The sequence below is a fragment of the Trachurus japonicus genome, chromosome 2 (genome assembly GCF_045865225.1).
Source record: "Trachurus japonicus isolate A0001 chromosome 2, Traja_1.0".
Lineage (NCBI taxonomy): Eukaryota > Metazoa > Chordata > Actinopteri > Carangiformes > Carangidae > Trachurus > Trachurus japonicus.
This window is the reverse complement of record NC_140908.1, coordinates 8,849,848-8,872,685: the sequence shown is the minus strand read 5'-3', so window position 1 is coordinate 8,872,685 and position 22,838 is coordinate 8,849,848. Positions and strand designations below refer to the sequence as shown.

The following is a 22,838-nucleotide window of genomic DNA, read 5'->3' as shown; positions in this document are numbered from 1 at the left end:
TTTTATTAGAGTTTATCAGTGTGTGGAGATGTTAGTGTGTTCATGCAGACAGGCTGGATTGTTGACTTTGTGCTTTTGTAGTCGTCTTAGAGCGACAACAGAACTGGTTCATGTTTTTACAGTTTATTTTACACTTGGTGGTAAAAAAGAAAAGGAAAAAAAAACTACCGTCCCTTCATGTAAAACTCTTTGTGCACACTGAGGAGAAAGTAATGATAACATTTATACATGCATGCATTTTTAATATAACATTTGTAGCTATATTTTTGTGTGACTAAATGTTTTTTGTGTATGTGTTGTCCCAGGTGGAGAGTCAGAGGTGTTTGTGAACATCACACTGAAGATGAAGCAGGAGGAGCTGACTGACTGTCTGCACAGCAGTAAGAGCATTTCTTTATTTGTCATTAATGCTAGTTTGTTTTTCTGGGGTTCCCTTTGGGACCTCATTGATGTGTAGCCATGTGTGTATTCAGTAGGTTTATATACGACCAGCTAATTGTAACTGTACATATACTATAGCGCTATAGTTAATAATCCTTGTGTATAGGTATGCATGTTGTATCTGTTTTACCTTCATGTATGTAGCAGATGCTGATTCAGATTTTTTTTACTACCACAACTTGTGTGTCAGTCTGTTTATAGCTTATTTTATTGTTTATTTGCTTATGTATTTCTTGAACGTATCACTGTCACACGGACTCATTTACTCCAGATGTCTCCAATCTGGTGCTTAACGAGGTGACGTCCTCCGGAAGGCGGAGCTGCTTCTCCATTGGCCGAGCACAGGTGTGTGCACTCCGGTCCTGATGAGCAGCTGCAGCGACCAGAGGAGCAGTGTCCCATAATAGTCATTCAGCTTTTGGAGCGGCAGCAGGAAGATGCGCCAACGCGACTTTGCCACGGGCGCAACTCTTAGATCTTTGACTTCAGGTTTGGTTTTATTCATTTGATGTTTGTTTCACTCTAATCTTTGTCTCTTGTGTAGGTGTTGAACCCTGAGCTGACTGGCTACAGCTGCCATGTGCTTGTACTGCTGCCACCTCTACTTGGTAAGAAACACTCAAGGCATACACAGAAATCTTTATTTACTTCACAACACACATAGTCGCAGTTGCCTCCATCTTGCTCAGTCTGAAAGACAAAGGACACATTCAACATGAGGTAGTCCTGCTTTTCCATGCTATTTCAGGAGCTGCTGTCCACCACCGAGTCCAGAAGAACTTCACCACCTGGTTCAAAGAAGACCATAAGATTCAACAATGTTAAATTTATTGTGTGGAAATGTTTGTCAGCCATGATCCAGACAGGGTAAGTCAACCATTTTGTAGACCAGGCCATGTGGCTGCAGGTGTTTGCTCCAACAACCAGAGTACTCTGACTGATCGACTCAGTTAATGAGCTGATCAGTCAAAGTACTCTGGTTGTTGGAACAAACACCTGCAGCCACATGGCCTGTCTACAAAATGGTTGACTTACCCTGTCAAGCACATGCAAACACAAACTGGCTCAAGGTTAAACGCAATGTAAAGTTGTTTTGAAAATGAAATAAAGTAGAAAATAAAAACCAAACCTGAAGTCAAAGATCTAAGAGTTGCGCCCGTGGCGCAGTCTCAGTCGCATCTTCTTGCTGCCGCTCCAAAAGCTGAATGACTATTTGTAGGACTCTGCTCCTCTGGTCGCTGCGGCTGCTCATCAGGACCGGAGTGCACACACCTGTGCTCGGCCAATGGAGAAGCAGCTCTGCCTTCCTGGAGGACGTCACCTCGTTAAGCACCAGATTGGAGACATCTGGAGTAAATGAGTCCGTGTGACAGTCAGATAACGTTCAAGAAATGCATAAGAAAGTAAAATATAAAATAAGCAATAAACAGACACACACATAAGTTGTGGTAGTAAAAAAAATCTGAATCAAAACCAGCATCTGCTACATACATGAAGGTAAAACAGATACAACATGCATACCTATACATACATACTACACAAATACATACACAAGGATTGTTGACCATAGCGCTATACAGAGCGATTGATATTGTTATATCAATGCTCTGGCGCTATAGTATGTACAATTACATTTAGCTGGTCGTATATAAACCTACTGAATACACACATGGCTACACATCAATGAGGTCCCAAAGGGAACCCCAGAAAAACAAACTAGCATTAATCAGAAATAAAGAAATGCTCTTACTGCTGTGCAGACAGTCAGTCAGCTCCTCCTGCTTCACCTTCAGTGTGATGTTCACAAACACCTCTGACTCTCCACCTGGGACAACACATGACAAAAAACATTTAGTCACACTCATCCTGATATTTAGAAATGTTTGAGCTGCAACACTTCAGCTACAAATCACACTCAGGGCGCTTTCACACCTAATAGTCCGGACCAAGGTCCGGACTTAATTTTTTTTTTTTGTTACATTGTTTCCATATAGTCCAGTAAAGTTCGCTTTCACACTGCTATTATGACAGCGGACTAAAGGATCTACCGACGTCATGACGGATGAGCGTGCGTCTGACGTTAGCGCATAGAAAGTGCTCTGAAAAAAATAAAATAGAAATATGTGTAAAAAGAAAAAATATAGCCTACTGCTGGAAAGCACGATGTGGTTTGTAATCGCGGTGCAGAAGAATGAGTTTAGAGCTGATGAAAGGGGAGAAAAAAAGAGGATTGTGCCGCGGCGAAATGCTCTCATTGATCAGAGTGGCAGCGATCAGCGATCAGCTGTTTTGTGTAGTGGAGGGGAACACACACACACACACACACACGCTATGCGCACACACGCGCGATCCTCCTGTCAGATGCGGCTGCATCTCTCCAGGTCACTTGTGTGTGAGTGTGAGAGAAATAAAAGCTCTGACTTGCTGGGGCAGACGTTGTTTGGTGTCACCCGCTGATCCGCCTTTTTCAGACTTTTTTCGGCGGAAAAAATATATATTCGGGTCATTATATAAAAAAATAGGCTTGCATGTATCGTTTGGGGATTTAACACTCTCCTGTTTAATTCTGTGTAAACGTTTACAAGTGTAGCCTACACTGACACACCCCTCCCTCTGACCAAATCTGGATATAATATGATCTCCTCCTCTCCCCAAGTGTTGCTGCCGGTTGCCGCGGCTCCTCTTTCCTTTTTTTCTGTTTATTTACTTTTTTCGGCACGAGCGCATCTGACGTTATTTCCTGTATTTGGTCTGATAGTTCGAACCTTCCAAAAAAATGCTTTCACACTACGCAGCATCGGACCTTGGTCCAGGATAGTCCGGACCGAGACCACCTCCTGAGGCTGGACCAAAGACTCGGTCTTTAGTCCGGACCGTGGTCCGGGGGAGCTTTCACACCTGTCAATTTGATCCGAACTATCTGGAAAGTCCCAAAGTCCGGACCAAACGAGGTAGGTGTGAAAGCCCCCTCACAGTGGGTCTCATTCATGAAACGTGAGCAGCACGGATTTGTGTGTAAACCCTGAGCAGCGCAAATTTACGTGGATTTCCGCATTCATCAATCTTTTAGTAGTGCAGATTTTTTCGTAGCTACTCACAAAATCTACACCTGCTCCGGACTGTGTGTAGCGCTTGTGTAAATGTAGGAATGCAAATAAATACTGCTTGTCACTGTTGAAAATTACAATTTTAATCTGTATTACTCTCTCTCATGTTCAAAATACGCCGACGCCTTTGAAACACGTAATTTAAACATGACAAACAATTAGAAATATTTGGAGAGAGAGACGTTTTAGGGATCGGACACGCACAAACACGTCAAGGCTCCATCTAATGATGATAATAATCTGATATAAAACCGGAAAAAAAATGTTTGTGTTGCAACACGCTCGGTGGACGCACACTTCACCCTGCGCAGCAGCGCAGTCGGCACCGGTTTGGATGAAGCTGTGACAGACGGCTGGTGCATCTTCTGTAACAATATAACCTGCCTATATAACTTCATGTGTTGATACAACCATGCTCCTCTACAGCTGAGGCTGTGAAGAGCCTCCTCCTCCCGTCGCTGCTGTAGCTCTGTAGTTGTGTGTTTTTTTATTTTTATTTTTTTCACGTTTCATATCGAACTATTCTGGCTTTACTTCGTTCTTTAATCAACCAAGGATAGGCCTACTTAATTCACTAAATCTGTTTCTTCTCTCCACGCCTTTGACCTGTCCCAGTCACACCACTACCAACAGAAGAGAATTAAATATTTTTTCTGGACTCCACTTCACCCAAAATGACTTCGATCCGTGATCTCTCTTTTTTTCTCTCTCTCCCTCTTTCCTCGTTTGCGTCATGGCCGCAGGTGAGCAGGATGCACCTACCTCCTAATATGGTGGTCAGGATCTCCTTATATGGCTATTCATGTATGGAGATCTATGCTAATTGCTGATCACCGGGGGCGTGTTGTTAGTTTACGATGGGTTGGCATTCATCATCTTACACACGTGTTTACGATCAAATCTGAGTTTCCCGCACCGTTCATGAATCCGGAGTAGAGTTTTAGTAGAGTGAGCTTTTATGTGCAAATCTACACACAGATTTACTCACGTTTCATGAATGAGACCCATTGTGTTTTCTCCAGAAACATTGAGGTGGCTCACTCCTGGCTCCAGCTGGTGGTTTGGCGCCATCTGCTGGTCAAAAATATAGAATTACACCAGGTTAGTTTTAAATGACAGAAAACCAGTTTACATTGAAAACAGGAATAAAGTTGACAAACACTTTCTTATTCTGACACTATGCAGGGATCCGTGTGGGATCCGCTGCAGGAGCTCGGAGGCCGCTGTGAGCTGCCTGCTCACTATCAGCTCACTATCAGCACTCCCAGTTTTTTTTTTTCCCCCCATCACTCGCTTGTGGTGTAATGGAGTTTCTCCTTGCCTGTCAAGGCAGTGTTCGCTGGTTCGCGACCACGCACAGTTTTCATCATCATCATCATCATGCTGCTCCAAAACAATCTTATCAACAAAGACCAACCAAACATGTCAATGAAGGAGACTGTCAGAATTATTCACTTATTCAACACAGCTGACAGCTTTTGTTATGTATGTTGTTGTGCAGCCGTACGAGTCAGTACATGTTCCAACACATCTCATCTCATCTCAGATCTAGTGCTGGTGTAGTGGATCTCGTTTTGGCTATGGACTCAAGAGATTGTTGGTTCGAGTCCAGGTGTTGGCTTCTTGGTTTTCTCCTTAAGTTTCTTTGTATGTGCTGCTTTGACGATGTCAAATACACTATGACCAATGTCTCTATCACACCGATTAATGGTTGAGTGGGTTGCGCTGCCACTTTGGGTGCAGCAGATCATGGGTTCGATCCCCAGGGGAGACAGTGAGAGGTTTTCTCTTTAAGTTTCTTTGTAGCTGCTCTGACAATGTCAAATACACTATGACCAGTGGATTGTCTCGGGCTTGGTGGTCGAGTGTGTTGCGTTACCGCTTTGGGTAGCGAAGGCCACGGGTTCGAGCCCCAGTGGGAGCAGTCCCCTCCCCTCCCCACCACCATGACGATGGGTACCAAGCCCCAACGGTGGGACAGAAGAAGGCCGGACAAGGGCGTTACCGACTAATGACCGACTGGGCCCGACCGGTCCCGACCCGACTTATGTGTCGTTTGTCTCGTTTGTCTCTGTGTTGTGTTGTTCGTCGTCTGAATGAATGTGGGTATATAGGTCATAAAATAGGAACTAAAAGTAAGGAATAAAGTAGAAAATAAAAGTAATGATAAGTAACTAAAAATAGTGTAGGTAAATAAAAAAAACTAAAGTAAGAACTATTGTTAAGTATTATTGTATTTTTAAGTAATAAAGTAAATAAAATCCCATTCATTTACTCACTTCTCATGCATCTCTTTAACCAGCCTTCTTCTTCTCTCACTGTACCCCCTGGGGATCGAACCCGTGGTCTGCTGCATCCAAAGCGGCAGCGCAACCCACTGTACCATTAATCGGTGTGACAGAGACATTGGTCATAGTGTATTTGACATCGTCAAAGCAGCACATACAAAGAAACTTAAGGAGGAAACCAAGAAGCCAACATCAGGGATTGAACCAGCGACCTCTTGAGTCCATAGCCAGAGCAAGATCCACTACACCAGTGCTGGATCTGAGATTTGATGTGTTGGAACTTGTACTGACTCATACAAAGCAGCACATACAAAGAAACTTAAGGAGAAGACCAAGAAGCCAACACCAGGACTTGAACCCACGATGTCAGAGTCCAAAGCCAGGAGGATATCCACTACACCAGCGGTGGATCTGAGACTAGATATGTTACTGGCTCGTACTGTGACACAGATTGAATGTTGAGCTGAAGAGATGACGTCCACCAGGAAGGCGGAGCTGCTTCTCCATTGGCCGAGCACAGGTGTCTGCACTCCCGTCCTGACGATCAACTGCAGCAACCAGAGGAGCAGTGTCCTACAAATAGTCATTCTGCACTGGAGCGTCAGCGGATGCGACTTTGCTCGAAGAACAGGCATCTTACACTTAAGGTTATTCATTTGATAGTGTTTGTTTCACTCTATCTTTGTCTATTTTGCAGGTTTTCAACCCTGAGCTGACTGGCTACCATGTGCTTCTACGACTGCCACCTCTACTTGGTAAGAAACACTCAAAGCATACTGTTGAATACACACAGTATCTTTATTTACTTCCACAAGACACATAGTCACACAGTTGCCTCCATCTTGTTCAGTCTGAAAGACAAAGGACTCATTCAACATGAGTTGCGGGCGGAAGCGTCAGGGTATGCGACTTTGCTCAAAGACCAGGCATCTTACACTTAAGGTTTTTATTCATTTGATAGTGTTTGTTTCACTCTCTTTTGCAGGTTTTCAACCCTGAGCTGACTGGCTACCATGTGCTTCTACGACTGCCACCTCTACTTGGTAAGAAACACCAATCCACACAGCAATCTTTTACTTCCACAAGACACATAGTCACACAGTTACCTCCATCTTGTTCAGTCTGAAAGACAAAGGACACATTCAACATGAGTTGCAGGCGGAAGCGTCAGGGTATGCGACTTTGCTCAAAGACCAGGCATCTTACATCTGCCATCACAACTAAGGTTTTTATTCATTTGATAGTGTTTGTTTCACTCTATCTTTGTCTCTTTTGTAGGATTTCAACCCTGAGCTGACTGGCTACCATGTGCTTCTACTGCCACCTCTACTTGGTAAGAAACACTCAAGGCATACTGTTGAATACACACAGCAATCTTTACTTACTTCCACAAGACACATACCTCCATCTTGTTCAGTCTGAAAGACAAAGGACACATTCAGCATGAGTTGCAGGTAGTCCTGTCTAACACTGCTTGTCCATGTTCTTTCTTTCAGGAGCTGCTGTCCACCTTGAGTCCAGAAGGACTTCACCACCTGGTTCAAAGAAGACTCAATGTTAATCGTGTGGAAATGCTTGTCAGCCTAGATCCATCTCTGGTTTGTGCCATGTGCTTCACTGGGTAAGTCGGCCATCTTGTAGACCAGGCCATGTGGCTGCAGGTGTTTGTTTCAACCAAGAGCACTTTTGACTGAGCCAAGTCTGGTGTACTGCTGCTTGGTTGGAACGAAGACCTGCAGCCACAGGGCCTGGTCTACAAGATGGCCGACTTACCCAGTGAAGCACATGGCACAAACCAGGGATGGGATCAAGCAATGTGAAGTTGTTTGTAAATGAAAAGTACAAAATAAAAACCTCAAATAAAAGTTTTGCATCTTTTATATATAAACCATTTATGCTTCTTGCCATAAATGGCAAGAACCATTTATATAAACCATTTATTGCATCTTGCCTTATTGCTTGTTATACTGTCACAGACTTCTTTACTCAAGATGTCTCCAATTTGACACTCCAAGATGACGTCCTCCAGGAGGGCCATGGAGCACAGATCTTACGTCTTTACTTTAGGTTTGGTTTTTATTTTGTACATTTATAAACAACTTTACATATCCCATCCCTGGTTCGTGCCATGTGCTTCACTGGTGAGTCGGCCATCTTGTAGACCAGGCCATGTGGCTGCAGGTCATCGTTCCAACCAAGCAGCAGTACACCAGACTTGACTCAGTCAAAGTGCTCGACACCTGCAGCCACATGGCCTGGTCTACAAGATGGCTGACTCACCCAGTGAAGCACATGGCACAAACCAGGGATGGGCTCAAGGTTGAACAATGTAAAGTTGTTTGTAAATGAAAATAAGTACAAAATAAAAACCAAACCCGAAGTAAAGACGTAAGATCTGTGCTCCATGGCCCTCCTGGAGGACGTCATCTTGTTGGAGCGTCAAAGGAGACATCTTGAGTAAATGAGTCTGTGACAGTCAAAACACATAAACAAGCAATAAGGCTAGATGCAATAAATTGTTTATATATACACTGTATATAAAAAGATACAAAACTTTAAAACACATGTATTGTTGACCATAACTTTAGTATGTAGTTACAATCAGGTCATATACAAACCTATATATACACTAATGAGGTGAACCCCAGAAAAACAAACTAGCATTAATGACAAATAAAGAAATGCTCTTACTGCTGTGCAGACAGTCAGTCAGCTCCTCCTGCTTCATCTTCAGTGTGATGTTCACAAACACCTCTGACTCTCCACCTGGGACAACACATACACAAAAAACATTCAGTCACACTCATCCTGACATTTAGAAATGCTTGAGCTGCAACAGTTCAGCTACAAATCACACTTACATTGTGTTTTATCCAGAAACAACTGTGTCACAAGAGACAGAGATGATGAACATGGAGGCTGCTGCTGCGTCTCTGTCTTCATTTACTCTCCTGCTTCTTTTCTACATTTATGTCAATAAACCTCTGGAAACTTTACACTTGTCTTTTGTCAGTGAACTGGGCTCTGTGGTGGACTGTTGTGTGTCTCTTAGGGACAAACAAGACTAAGGCTTCATAATATCAACACACATACCTGTATCAAACATATGACCTGTGATTTGTTTCCATACATGAAGTTAAATGTCAGACTACACAGTGTCTGGTTCATTCTGAGGACGTTTCAACATGTTTCTAATCAAATCAATCATTTCTCATTGGACACTGGTCTAAAAAGTCTAGAAATTAAATCATATTACACATGAAAACACTTAGTTTTAGTGTCACACACACTTCCTGTTTCACCTGCTAGTACCAGTTAGCTGTTAGCCGCTGAGCTAGCTGCTGTCTTTGTTACCATCAGAGCCAGTCTGTTACCATGGACACACGGAGCGGATTCTAACGTCTATTTCTACGTCATCACGTCTCTGCAGCTTCAACAGCTTCTTCATAAACTTTGCTCGTCAGTTTAATGAAAGTTTTATCGCACTTACAGAGACTTGGAGCGAAGTTCTCGTAGACTCAGGTGATCTTCAGGTTGTCTGTTTACTTCACACACCTGAGACAGGAAATGAAGCGGAAGCTGCTGCAGCTTTGACAGCGACACCTGGAGGTGAAGAGGAGGAGGAGGAGTTGATCACCCAGCTGAGTGGACCTGCTACTGATTCCTGCTCTCTGACCACACTAAAAGACCACACACAGAGACACAAGGGATATGAGACCGACCCAATATATTCAAAATAATGACACCTCGGCCTACTGAAAGTAACACAATAAACCAATGCTGTAAACACATCATCTGCTTTTTTATCTTTGGTTTTAAATAAACTGCAACAGCAATTGGATACAGCAGGATTTCTGTAGGGATCGACACAAGTTACACACTATAGATTTGAAAAAGTTAATTTCTTTTTGGCAGGTGCTTAGCTCATCTAAACCCTGTGCCGGCTCTAAACCAGGCTTCACCAGGCCTCATTTGTGAACTGATAGGCTACAACAGATCCACAGGAAATGAAGCAAAGAAAACTGTGAGTGATTAATGACAGAGGAAAAGTACAAGACACACGAGGAAAGTGTATACAAGAGGAGACAGGTGGAGGACAGATAACACGACTTGTCTACTGAGCAGCTGTCTTTCCACATGCTCACGACTCTGCAGCTTCTTGATCCACTCTGCACTTTTCACTAGTGGAGCTTTTATCGCACTTACAGTGTCTTTAACCCTCCTGTTGTCCTTCTGGGTCAAATTGACCCAATCTGTTCCCTTCCTCCATCCTTCCTCCTTTCCTTTCCTTCTCTTCTCCCTTCCTCCTTTCCACAATCCTTTTTCCTTTCCTTCTTTCCCTTTGTCGTTATTTCTTCTTCCTTCCTCTTTTGACCCAATTGACCTGATCTGTTCCATCCTTCCATCTTTCTTCCTTCTTTCCCTTCTCCCTTCCTTTTTCTTCCTCCCTTGAACGAATCTGTTCCCTCCCTCCTTCTATCTTTCCTTCCTTTTCCCCTCCCTTTCCTCCCATCTTTCCCTTTGTCCTTTCTTCCTTCCTTCTTTCTTTTCTTCCTTCCTCCCCTTCGTCCTTCCTTCCTTCTTTCTTTCCCTTCGTCCTTCCTTCCTTCTTTTTTTCCTTTCTTCCTTCCTTCCTTCCCTTCGTCCTTCCTTCCTTCTTTCCTTCCTTTTCCCCTCCCTTTCCTCCCATCTTTCCCTTTGTCCTTTCTTCCTTCCTTCTTTCTTTTCTTCCTTCCTCCCCTTCGTCCTTCCTTCTTTCCCTTCGTCCTTCCTTCCTTCTTTCTTTCCCTTCGTCCTTCCTTCCTTCTTTTTTTCCTTCCTTCTTTCCTTCCTTCCTTCCTTCCCTTCGTCCTTCCTTCCTTCTTTCCCTCCCTTCCTTCCTTACTTCTTCCCTTCCTTCCTTCCCTCCTTGACCTAGGAGGACAACAGGAGTGTAGACTCAGCTGATCTTCAGTTGTCTCTTGTCTGTGTCCTCCAGGAAGTGGCTGGAGGCTGCAGCTTCAACAGCGCCGCCTGGCGGTGAGGAGGACCAGGAGCTGTGTGGACCAAGGGCCCATCACATGAATAAAAACAGGATAAACCAAGTGACACAGGAAACAAGAGGTTGAGGAGTCAGAGCTGGTTTATAACCGTCACCTCTGACAAAATTTGAACCACGTTTGATTTGTTGACTTCTTATAACCTCTGACTTTTTGCTTTGGGTGTTGAACTTCAAAAACTTCTCTAAGAGTTAAACCTGTTTTGTTTGATATCATTGAGCATTGTGTCGTCCTCGTGTCCTTCATGTGGAGTGTTTCATCTTGATGAAACATAATGAACATGACATATTCACTCAGCCATTAATAACGTGACAGTGTTGTATCCTCATTGAGACTGTAACATGTGGAACAAACTGTTTAATCTCATTACAATTCACAACTTCATACGTAGAAATATTACAGAATAAACAACATGCTGGATTTATAAATAGGCAAATGTGACAACGTCTCTTGTTGGTAGTCCAGATAGTGATGGTGGTGTAAAAAGTATTGCAAATGTTCCCTGTGGGTTAAATCACAGAGATGATGATGTTTGGAAGATGCTGAACCTGCATTGCTCCTTTGACTGGCGTCGACTCAGTCTCATCTCCAGAGTCCACATGAATCCTGCTGTGATTTTATCTTAGAAAAAACGTGGTGAAACATAGTGAAAAGTCCCAGTGCAGAATCACACACAGTTTCCTGAAGCTCAGGAAAGTCGTCGTCATCGTCATCTTCCTCCTCCTCCTCCTCCTCCTGTCCACAGTCTGGACTCTGGCTCATTGTGGAGAAAGTGGCTCGTTGCTCGGGTCAGTAACATGTGTCCCTGAAGAAGAGGAAAGGCAACAGATCCCGATCAGTAACACATCAGTACAACCGATTCACTCCTTTCGTTTCTGAGACACAGTGTCATACCTGTGCACAGCGGCATCTGTCCTCAGATCAGTCCTCCTTCAGGTTGTCGATCAGCTCCTGCGTCTGCTGGGCCAGCCTCCTCTTCTCGGCCCGCTGCTTCTTCAGGGCCTCCTCTGCTTTCTTGCCTTGGTAGATCTTCACCCCGGCGAACGCCAAACACAGCAGCAGCGTCTTCAGGGCCAGGATGTACAGGAGGACGGGGACATTGTCCAGAGCCTAGAGAGGACGGACGTACACATTTATGTTTGTCAGTTTGTCCTCATCATCTTGCAACACAAAGTTGCACAACCCCCCCCCCCAACTCATCACCAGAGGCCTCAGCTGTCTGACCAGGGGGGGTGGGAGTTAATTTGGTCACAGAAAAGGGAGCTAGTGTGTGAGGGAGAGAAACAGCTGCACACCATGTGCATGTTGGGCTCTGCAGCTGTAGCAGGTCTTACACAAAACGATTATCAACAATTTTCAAAATACTGACATAATTAACTAAATGACTACTATATATATAATAAATCCTAATGATAAATAATATCTCTGGTGACTTGGACACTTGGACACATGTTATGTGTTTTTTATATCACCCAAAGTGAATCAGAGACATCACACAGCCAATCAAAGATCAATACAAGACGTTCACATGACAGATTATTAAACCATTTAAACGTAACTTTACTTCACCACGCAGCTGAAAGCAAAGTTAGTTGTGACAGCTAACATGACAGCTGCAGTTACGTTAGCATTACGCTAAAAACTGTGCGGAAAAAACGAGCCACAAATGAAACAGCAACTGTGCAGTAATGACAAAGCGTCCATTACGTCTGTTCAAAGATGATATTTGTTCTTATTTACCTTCCAGTTGATCATTTTTATCCTCTGTGGTGGTGACTTCACTTGTTCACTAGCAGCCAGAGTGCTATCAGTATGGATTTCTACAGGAGGAGCCTGTGTTGCGTTCAAACCCATAGGAAAATAGCCAATTCACCAGTCTATGCAATTCACTCTGGTTACAGTTGACCAAAGAAGACCAATTGTAACATTAGGTGACGCGCATAGAAGGATGATACATATGAGCGTACAAAGCATAGACATATATACGGTACAAAGGGGCTGTAAACTAGGTTTATTTATATTCAACGTCAATTCTCGTGATTAAAAGTTTTCAGTTGCTTGTAATTCACTCGTTCCCATGTAGAACTTGAACGCATCATTACCCCTGACAGTCCACGACCTGCCAGAGCCAGTCTCTGGACCTGCGTAAAGTTTCTAGCAGTAGCTACAGTAAATTGATTTTATTTTAAAATGTCGTTGTAGTCATTTTATTTGGCACACTAAGATTAAAAAAAAGGATTTTAAATTTTTTGTACTGTAATACAACAGTCCTATAATAAATTCTTCTTCAATGAAGGATGTAGTTTGTGGAACTCTGGACAGGTGTTATCATTTCGGCCACTCGAGATTCCAACTTTTGTGTTCGTGGCTGTTTGTGTATTTTTTTTTCTGTCTGGTCCACTAACCAAACACTCTCCAGAACCGATACACAAAGTTCACAGCCCGTATTCATCAAAAACCATAGACTGTAAAGTCAAAAACGACGAGCTAAACCACCTTACCTTGCATCACTCCTGTGGTCGTGTCCTCAGGTTGATTGACGGGCCTGGTCAGGTGCTGCTCCAATCAGAAATCAGCTAGCAGCGTGGCGACGCCCCCCAGCAACTCCAGCCAATCATGACGTGGGGGCCACACAGCTCAATTAGCATATTCGTGACCGTCGCTAGCTGGAGCCGTTAAAAATGCCGCCAGTTGATTGGTTGATGGGGCCAGGCACCGCTCCAATCAGAAATCAAATTAGTGACGTGGTGACCGCCCCTAGTAACTACAGCTAATCACAGCGTGGGGATCACACAGCCCAATTTGCATATTCGGCTCAAAATAGCAACAACCTAACTTTAGGCCCCATTTTGCATGTAAATATCAGGATATTATGTAATATAAAGTCGACGAAGATGGTGCCGACGTCTCAGGAGCCAGACCAGACCAGACCAAAGACGGTTTTGGAAACCGTAAAAGATAGTAGTAGAGGATCTTTGACCATACTTGGCATACAACAAAGTAATTCAGTTGTAACGTTAAATGGCCGCGGGGAGGCGCTGTTGCAGCGTAGACAGGCACATTCACGGCGAGGAAATGAGTTAATACGATGCCGTTTTTGTTTTGTGCGTGCGACCTCACGATTTAAAAAAATAAAAATCAACTACAATATAACAATATAGGAATATTATCATACGTAATATAGAGCTCTTGAAGGCTATGACGTCTATCTGTCACGGTGGCCGAGAGGTTAAGGCGTTGGACTCGAAATCCAATGGGGTTTCCCCGCACAGGTTCGAATCCTGTTCGTGACGAAGTTTTATCTTTTTCTCACTCTGATATATTTTATTTGTAAAATTTAATTTGGTTATAGTATATAGTTGGTTTCTCAACGGGGGCGGTACCGCCCCTAGGTGGCGCTCTAAGCTTTGTGGGGGAGCGTGAGGGCTGAGAGGGGGGCGCCACAACTCGGCTTGTACAAAGTTCATTTGAGCTCTACTTTTTAAACTTTAATGGTTTCCTAACGTTTTAAGTGCAAATAACTGCAATAAATAACCTACTTTTCAACTGCTTTAACCAATTCCCGCAAATAGTATAACTCCGCACACATTTCAAACCAACCATAGTGCACACTGCAGGAGCGCTGCGTCAGACTGTCTGACTAAATGACACACACACGTCTTTATTTGTATAATTTACCCATACTGAATGAAGTTAGATTTTTTTTTTTATACCAAGTACAGCCACATTAGTGTAGGCTACAGGCTGAAGAGAGAGGAACAGCAGAGCTCCTCTGACAGCCCGTCCCTGCGAGGAGGAGCAGCACGCGCATATGTCCGCCCGACTTTACCCGACGGAGTTTTCCTGCCGAAGGTGATTTTTGGCCGCCACTTGCATGTGGGGTAGTTCAGATGTAGCGTTTTGCACAAACCCGTTTGTTAAAAAAAGGTTGAGAACCACATACCAACAAAAAATAGCTCCACCGTCCCTGTATGTTCAGACATATAATCCTCTGCTAGGTCGCTATTCTTTTCTATCTTTCTTTTCCAGAACATGCGCTTCAATCGGGAGCAGGAGCTCTGTGGTTTTTTTTTTTTACCACAGTCTATGGTTTTTACTCAACCTTTGCTTTATTTTTGTTGTGTTTTTTGTCGTATTTTAACTGTTTTATTGAAAATGGAGCACATTTAGAGGATGCCACCCAGCTGAGATGAAGAGGTGTTTTCATGGTGGCCGTGCTGCTGTTGGAGCAAAGATGAAGGCCTGGATCTTTGCAGGTGTAGATCTTTTGCCGTCAATCATCATGGGAAATGTCAACTCTCTGTCCAGCAAGAGTGGTAGATCATAGATGAGTTGACAGACAAATGAATTTCCTTTTGAGGATAAATAAAGTTATTTGTATTCATTGTGAGGATGTAACATTTCTATGCAGAGGAAGTGAAGATAGTTTTTAAAAATAAGGCCATGAACTGTTATGATTTATTGATGAACCTCATACAAAGTGCAGTGAACAACAAATGCTGTTCTCCTTCCTAGGTACACGGTTACAACAGCTGCCTCTTCATGTGATAAGAGGCAGTGTAAATGTGGGCCAAGGTCACAGTGATCAGCTCTGCCTCAGGAGTCTATTGAATCCCAGAAGAAAAACTGTATTTTTAGTCCAAAAGGCGGTGGCGTTTTATGGTCTGTGCTGTAACTACGGGAACAATCTAACAGTCAAGCTGACTGAGCCTGCAGCACAAAGAACATCAGTGTGTTTAGGGTTTGCTAGTTTCCTTTAAAACATGTTTTTATTACACTTACCTTGTAGCAGTTGTCATGATCACAGAGTTTCCACAGGTGGCAGAAAATAAATACACATGAGGCATGTAAAACAAATTTAAAAAAGCTATTCTATCAATCATCAATGTTGTCTGTTTTATAATAGGACAAAATATCATCATATAAAATCAGACCAGATCAGATTGCACATCCTGTCGTTAACTAACCAAGTATATTCAAGTATAACAAACCCAGGAGGATAAGATGCAATGTGGTGCAATAAAACTCTGAGATCACACATGAAACCTGCTCTGAAAATAAAAACATAATCAATACCAGTGCTCTGTGCCATCCTCAATATTCACATTTCCGTCTCATGAAATGATTCAGATCCCAGAGTATAAATATGGGCCTGTTCTTCCCACTGGGGCATCATGTGACATTCATAAAGTTTTACCGAGTGGTTCTGGAGCTAAAATCATCCGGGGTCGTCTCAGGAATGTATCTATACACTTAGGATCATTTGATTCGTCCTGACTCCTGATCTGCTGTTTTTTTTTTCTTTTTCTTTTTACATGAAACATAAAAAAATAGTTGAAGTCATGCAGTTTATATTATTTCAAAGGTTCAGGTCTCTCATGCCGTCAGCTCATAGGCTCATGTGGGGAGCGAGGAAATAACTTACAGCTTGATGTGCGAGCACAGGCAACACACACACATACACACACACACACACACACACACACACACACACAACTTTTGGCTCATTTTCATCACTTTGGATATGCATAAAAAAACTAAAAATAAACAAATCCTTTCTGTTCAGCCATCCAGAATCCATTTCTCCACCTGCCCATGAGATCAAACATGGAAGCTGCACATTACTGTATGTCGGAAAGTCGAATTTAACTTTCTTCACAGGGATACTTCACCCAAAATCAATAATTTGCTACTCACCGTCATGCCAAGGAAGGGTTTGGAGAACTTTCTGAGTCATCAAAACGCTTTTGGAGTTCCGGGGGGGTCCGGCTGGCAACGGATTTTCATATAATGGTGGCGGATAGAGCTCATTTTTGCCAGCCGGACCCCCCCTTGAACTCCAAAAGCGTTTTGATGATTCTCCAAACCCTTCCTTGGCATGACGGTAAGGAGATGATTGGTGAATTATTGATTTTGGGTGAAGTATCCCTTTAATCTTGACCATCTATCTCTTTGGGTTCATGATCTATGTATAGTTTAATGTGTGAGGACGACCTCCAAACAACCACATCTTCCTGCTCCGTCCTCATCCGTCCCTTCTGTGAGCGTTAATCAGGACGTCCAGCGTGTGATGGAGAGCCGAAGACACTCGTCTCTTCTCTGCTCAGCACCGTCCAGTCAGAAATCACCCATCACAAGAGGTAGTTCGTTGTTCTAAATATTGTCCACTGGTCGTCCTCTGACCTGTGCTGTTGTCTCCCGGTAACTTGCTGACTCGTGGTGATTTGTCTCCCAGGAAACAGCCGAGGAGGGCGGTCCTCCTCCTCCTCCTCCTCCTCTCCCGCACCGACGATCCGGGGTGAATCGTGGCGGCCGGCGGATGTGCTCAGTAGCGCCCCCTGTGGTTGGTCCTGGACATGGTGAGCGGCAGGGACACGGAGGAGAGCGAGGACACCTCCCAGTAGAGAGAGCGAGACAGGAAGAGCTGGTACAGGATCACCATGGAGATGGACTGGCAAAGGATCACACCGATGGTCACCACCTACACAGACGGGACGAAGCGGAGGGTCAGAGGCGCTGTGCGGGGTTTGTAGCTTAACTTTGCTACATTTTAACTTTAATTAAACAGCTTCGGAGTAATTGTGATGGTTTAATAAACGGCTTCTTAACCATTTCCATGTAGTTTTCTCATATTCTGTGTTGTAAACTGTTTTCTGTCTGCCTATCCTGAGGTTTCTCCAACTTTGTCCCTGTTAAAAGGTTTTTTCTTGGGGGTTTTTCCTCAGTCGATGTGACGGTCTAAGGGCAGATGATGTTGTTATGATGTTGTGTAAAGCCCTTTGAGACAAACTGTTTGTAAAAAGTGGGCTATACAAATAAAACCGCCTTGCTTAACTTGTTACTAGGGAGAATTGAGGCTCTCTGCCTTGTAAGTGTGTGTCACTTATTGCGTCTTTTGGCTGAAAAACAACTTTGCAAGATCAGAGCCTCCACCCCGGTGTCCCGAGCTCTCGTCTCTCTCGTCGTAACATCATATATGATATATAACGTTATCTACCGCTCTATTGATTGATTTCTTGCCAGCTTTGTTGTAAACAAATGCACATGGCCGAGAGGAGGGTTAGCAACGCAGAGGAAAAGTGACCAGATTTACATAGTTCCTCTTCAAATGCAAATGAGCCACTGCTCACCCTGCCTCCATCTACTGGTACCTGTACTCACAGGTAAGGGTGGTATTATGAAAATTCGAACACTAATGACATCATTGAATGACAACTGAGGGAACAGCTTGTGAAACCACATGGATTTCAACCTCAGGAGCGTGAAAATTACTGATTTCTTTTGGTCAATTCTCTCATTTTGGAGGCTATAAGGCAAGAAAAACATCCAAATATATGTTAAAGAGCCTTCAAAAAGTGATATTTCCATAAAATGTCTCCTTTAAAATGTTTGTGTTCAAACCTTCTCCCTCTGGTGCTCGTTGAAGATGACAGACATGAGGACGAGGACAGGGTGACAGAGGAACCACAGGAAGCACCCCTGCAACGAAAGAAAGCACACAATGACGTGAGGAGGTGGAGGCGGGTGTGTGTTTGTCGCTGTGGGCTGTGGGTTACCTTGGCGAAGCAGAGGTAGAAGTCTCTCTTGAGCGTGCTCCTCTCAGTGGAGATGATCTGGTAGAGGATGGAGGCCAGCAGGAGCGTGAGGCCCACTCTCAGCACGATGAGCAGGATGCCGGCCAGGCTCTGCTGGACGTGGTAGCTGTGGTGGTCGCTCTCCAGCTCTGAATACTGCTCCCACAGCAGCAGCACCGCCTGGAAATCAGTCACACACATGAAGTTTCCATACGGAGAGATTCATAAAAATTGTGGGGGTGCTCACCCTCAGCCTGAAATATGTCATTTTATTAAGTTTCTGAGGGGGGAGGGGCTGTATATATATTCCAATATATACAGGCTACAGGGTCACATACACATAGTATACATTTTATATCAAGGTCTACCAAGCTACGTAAGGAATGGGCCGGGGGTCGGGGTTAAACTAAGCTAATCAATATTCCCCTTTGAGAAGTTTCTCTAAACTTGAAAGTAATGGAAACCAAAATTCTTGAAAAATATGACCACAATTATAATTTGGTAAAGAAAAATGGTAAAATAATAAAATTTGATCCATGAAAACCTTAAAGCTTGGAGGGGAATCATCTTTCCAAAATCAAAGTATACATTTCTTAGCGAAGTATGTCATCATAATTACTTTCCTGCAGTTTTTCCAATCTAACTGAAGATTCAACGTACAGTATCGTTTAACAAATACAAACTCAATTTTTGTTTTCAAAACTGATTGTGTGAAGGAATTAACTGAGTTCCAGAAGATCACATTCTCAAAACATGTGCACAAATGTCCCATCCATCCTTTTACATCTCGGGCATTTTGCTGAGATGTCCATTGAAATCTTGTGCATTTTTGTTGGTGTTAGATTTAGTTTATGGATGAATTTAAAATTAGATTCTTTAATTTTGTTAGTAGTAAAAGGGAAATATGGGGAGGGGAGGGATGGTACAACTGATACTGCAACAGAATGGATATTTTTGTCTTTTGTGCTGAATTAATGTGAAATAAATAAAAACATATATATAAAGTTTCAGTGTAATCTGACAGACCTGTGTGACCACTCCACCGACAGCGACCGCCGTGGAGGCCGGACTCTGCTCCCACTGCAGAGGTCTGGACTGAGGCTTCCTGCCTCGGCTCAGAGTCCAGCCCATACACAGACTCAGCAGCATGTACAGCATGGACACCTGGGACACCATATCCCAAACTGCACCGGGACAGGAAGTTCAGTTTATTTATTTGTTTGTTTCATTCATTGAAAAAAGAAAATAAAACAAATAAAAATGAATGAATGAATGAAAGGGGGCAGAAAGAATCAAACTCATGTCGTCTACCCATTTTTTCAAGAAATCCTTTCACAAATTAAATAATATATGAATCCAAGTAGAAAAGGAAGAAGCAGAGTAGAAGAGTAAAATAAAAATAATTTAAATAATGAACCAAACAGAAGCAGATGTAATATAGATGGAGGGAGGAGGAGCTTACACTCGGCCATGCTGCCCATCAGAGGAAAACCGACGCCATCTCGGGAATACCTGCAGAGCACCAAACACTTTGGTTTTATCTCCCGAGCTACATGAGGAAAGGTCAAGACGGTGGGCTGCTGGTTGTGTTGTGTTTTGTTTGGTTTCTACCTGGCCAGGTGGATGTAGTTGCAGAGGGCGGAGCAGACCTGCAGGGCCAGCGCCATGGTGAGCACTTTGAGCACAGTGTTCATGGGACCTCCTTTCCTCAGAGCCTGGTACAGAGGCTGGATGTAGATGCAGCAGGCGATGAAGTAGGCCAGCAGCAGGAGGAAGTAAAAACTGTGGAGGCCTGGGGGAGAGAGAGAGAAAAGAAAACATTTTGTCTCATGTGGATAATGCAGATCCCACAGGACCGATCTCTACAAATCACAGCATCTCGGTTTATTACAATAAAAATGTCACATGCTGTATGTGCAGGCTGCAGCTCTGAGACAAGCTCCTCTTCTCTTTTCTTTAAATATTTAACACAAACATCTTTTTTTAATCACAGTGCATAAAGCAGCGAAGATGGATAACTATGTATAGACAAGACTCCTGCAGGTCCAAGCACCAATCTACGAAGACGGTATAATATTTCATTTGGTAATGAATGGGACGCCTCGGGGCAGCGGTAATGGAAGCATCATGGGATGACGTCTGACCTGCCTCCTCTGCGCTGAAGTGCTCCAGAGGATTCCCAGCTGAGTCGGCGTTCAACAGCAACACAGTGAAGCTGAGATCAGCGTAAGAGGGAACCACTGCGCTTTCCTGGAGAGACGAGACACACAACAATGTGTAGCATGTACGTGCAGTGCCTTGCACAAGTATTCATACCCCTTGGAGCTATTTTTGCAAAGAAGAATGGGCAAAAATTGCAGTCTGTTGCTGTGCAAAGCTGGTAAAGACATAGAAGACTTGCAGCTGTAACTGCAGCGAAAGGTGGTTCAACAAAGCGTTGACTCAGGGAGGGCTGAATACAATGCACACCACATTTTGCAGGTTTTTATTTGTAAAAAATCTTAAACACCATGTATCATTTTCATTCCACTTCACAATTAAGCACTACTTTGTGTTGGTCTGTCACATAAATTCCCAATAAAATACATTTAAGTTTGTGGTTATTAGGGCCACATTGAGAAATCTTTTTTTTTCACAGACTTTGAGAATAAAGTCATAATATTTTAACCCGTTTTAGAGGAGGAAAGTTGTTAAAATGAGGCCGTGGAGCATTTTGTGAAGTTGTACTTCAGTATAGGTTTCACAAACAAGGAGATACTACATCTTTTGGCACATCAGCACCACATCAGTCGTCAGTATCAGGACTTTGAAAATCTGTTCTGCAGAAAGAACCAGGCGGACTTGAAGGAAATCACTGCTTTTTTCTCAGAAAATTGCCACTTTATTCTCGTAATATTATGACTTTATTCTCAAAGTCTGTGATTTTTTTCTCTCTCAATGTGGCCCTAATACTCCGCCGCAGTAACGTGACAAAATGTGGGAACATTCAGGGGGTATGAGGCCTTTTAAACTCAGGTTAAGACAGATTAACAGGGTAGAAATGTACTGTAGTGTCACAGGGATCTATAATGTTCATCGTGTTACCTGACAGGTGTATCTGTCGGCGTACAGGGCCTGCCAGGCTGTAGGAGAGGACTGACGGGGGATGGTCTGGTTGAACTCTTCTTGTTTGAGAGAAACTGCAGCAGGAGGAGGAGGTAGAGACCAGATAAGACGACGGTTTGAAGCGTGGAGAAAACCACACACAACAGATCAATAAAGCTGCAGCACATCACATCACATCACATCACACAAACAAGACCGGTTCGTCCTTACTGGTGAAGTGGGCTTTAGCGAGCCTCTCGGTGCAGCTGAGGTTGTCCAGGTCCGAGTCCACCATGTCCTGGTACAGCAGCAGTCTGGACTCCTTCTCCGCAGCCAGAGCCGAGTTGTCCAGCCGACACACCAACAGACCATTATCACCTGCAGAGAAAGAGACAGTGAGTGGGGGGACAAACATAACAAGCGTCTTCTGATATCTAAATTGTATGTGATTTCCTGGGAGGAAGGGGGGCATAGTGCATTAACTACCCTGCTTGTCCTTACAGGGTCACAGAGGGGCGTCAATCAATCCCAGCCAACATTGGGCAACAGGTCCAGATACTGGTTACCTAGTTACTCTGCTGTAGCTGACCTCTGACCTCAATTTAAATACATTGGAGCAAATAGTGAAGCACCACTGGAGGTCATGCAAAACAAAAAATATGATTGAAAATAGAAAAAACACTCTGACAACGCTGTAATTAGCTATGAACTATAAATAAATACATATCTATATGCTCTCAAAGTGTGGTTATTTAAAATGCTGAACATCCTGATTTATGAGAGATGATAAGATGATGACACACCCATCAGTGGAAAATAAAATAAAAACAACACGTTTGTTTTCTTCATGCCATATATATAATATTATAATAATAAATAGAGATATAAGCGCTGCAGGAGTGACACGTTAGCAGCAGCTCGGCAGCATCGTTACCTTGGTACATGAATTTAGTGATGAACTGGCCTTTCTGCTGTCTCGCCACTTCGCTCTTAAAAAGTCCCGTCACAGTTTTGGCTGAAGCCTCCGAGCCGAGCAGCGCTGCAGCCACAAGTGTGACCAGTAAACACGACATTTTGCCTCTTGTGCACATAAACGCTATCGAGAAATAAACCTTAGCTACTCAATTCAATGAGCCACGAAGCCAGAAGTACATCAGCTCTGCGTCAGGTTATTCAAAGTTACCCAGGGTTAGGGCCGGAAATGAACTGTTTCCGCCCTTAAATAAAAACGTAACAGCTCTTTTTTTCTTTTCTTTTTAAAAAAATATTGTACATATTATGTTGTCAGTTTGTGGTTAGATATTC

At 43.4% G+C, this 22,838-nt stretch overlaps 2 protein-coding genes, 1 long non-coding RNA gene and 1 other non-coding gene across 4 annotated transcripts; 1 reads left to right on the top strand and 3 right to left on the bottom strand.

Moving 5' to 3' along the window:
* Positions 1 to 1,207: 1,207 nt before the first annotated feature.
* On the bottom strand, positions 1,208 to 7,291 carry LOC146990766 (uncharacterized). The gene is made up of 3 exons (XR_015037938.1): positions 7,124 to 7,291; positions 6,283 to 6,450; positions 1,208 to 1,229 (listed from the first exon to the last, which is right to left on the bottom strand). It is a non-coding gene; the product is annotated as an uncharacterized LOC146990766 (long non-coding RNA).
* Positions 7,292 to 11,215: 3,924 nt separating this feature from the next.
* LOC146990765 (small integral membrane protein 11-like) lies at positions 11,216 to 12,655 on the bottom strand. Its single transcript, XM_085803344.1, has 3 exons — positions 12,616 to 12,655; positions 11,770 to 11,985; positions 11,216 to 11,680 (listed from the first exon to the last, which is right to left on the bottom strand). Exons 1-2 carry the CDS (start codon positions 12,628 to 12,630, stop codon positions 11,797 to 11,799), a joined length of 204 nt encoding a protein of 67 aa, XP_085659470.1. The 5' UTR covers positions 12,631 to 12,655; the 3' UTR covers positions 11,216 to 11,680; positions 11,770 to 11,796.
* A 1,431-nt stretch (positions 12,656 to 14,086) lies between these two features.
* On the top strand, positions 14,087 to 14,168 carry trnas-cga (transfer RNA serine (anticodon CGA)). Its single transcript has one exon. It is a non-coding gene; the product is annotated as a tRNA-Ser (tRNA).
* A 2,648-nt stretch (positions 14,169 to 16,816) lies between these two features.
* On the bottom strand, positions 16,817 to 22,700 carry gpr180 (G protein-coupled receptor 180). Its single transcript, XM_085799059.1, has 10 exons — positions 22,468 to 22,700; positions 21,765 to 21,911; positions 21,534 to 21,628; positions 20,594 to 20,699; positions 20,061 to 20,241; positions 19,912 to 19,961; positions 19,476 to 19,633; positions 18,432 to 18,629; positions 18,277 to 18,354; positions 16,817 to 17,356 (listed from the first exon to the last, which is right to left on the bottom strand). Exons 1-10 carry the CDS (start codon positions 22,622 to 22,624, stop codon positions 17,201 to 17,203), a joined length of 1,326 nt encoding a protein of 441 aa, XP_085655185.1. The 5' UTR covers positions 22,625 to 22,700; the 3' UTR covers positions 16,817 to 17,200.
* Positions 22,701 to 22,838: the final 138 nt, after the last annotated feature.

Coding starts and splice junctions, on each gene's coding strand:
- gpr180 (XM_085799059.1), bottom strand. CDS start 22,624: ATGTGCACAAGAGGCAAAATGTCGTGTTTACTGGTCACACTTGTGGCT. Junction 21,629..21,764: donor CGCTAAAGCCCACTTCACCA/GTAAGGACGAAC, acceptor CTCCTGCTGCAG/TTTCTCTCAAACAAGAAGAG. Junction 20,242..20,593: donor CTTCAGCGCAGAGGAGGCAG/GTCAGACGTCAT, acceptor TCTCTCCCCCAG/GCCTCCACAGTTTTTACTTC.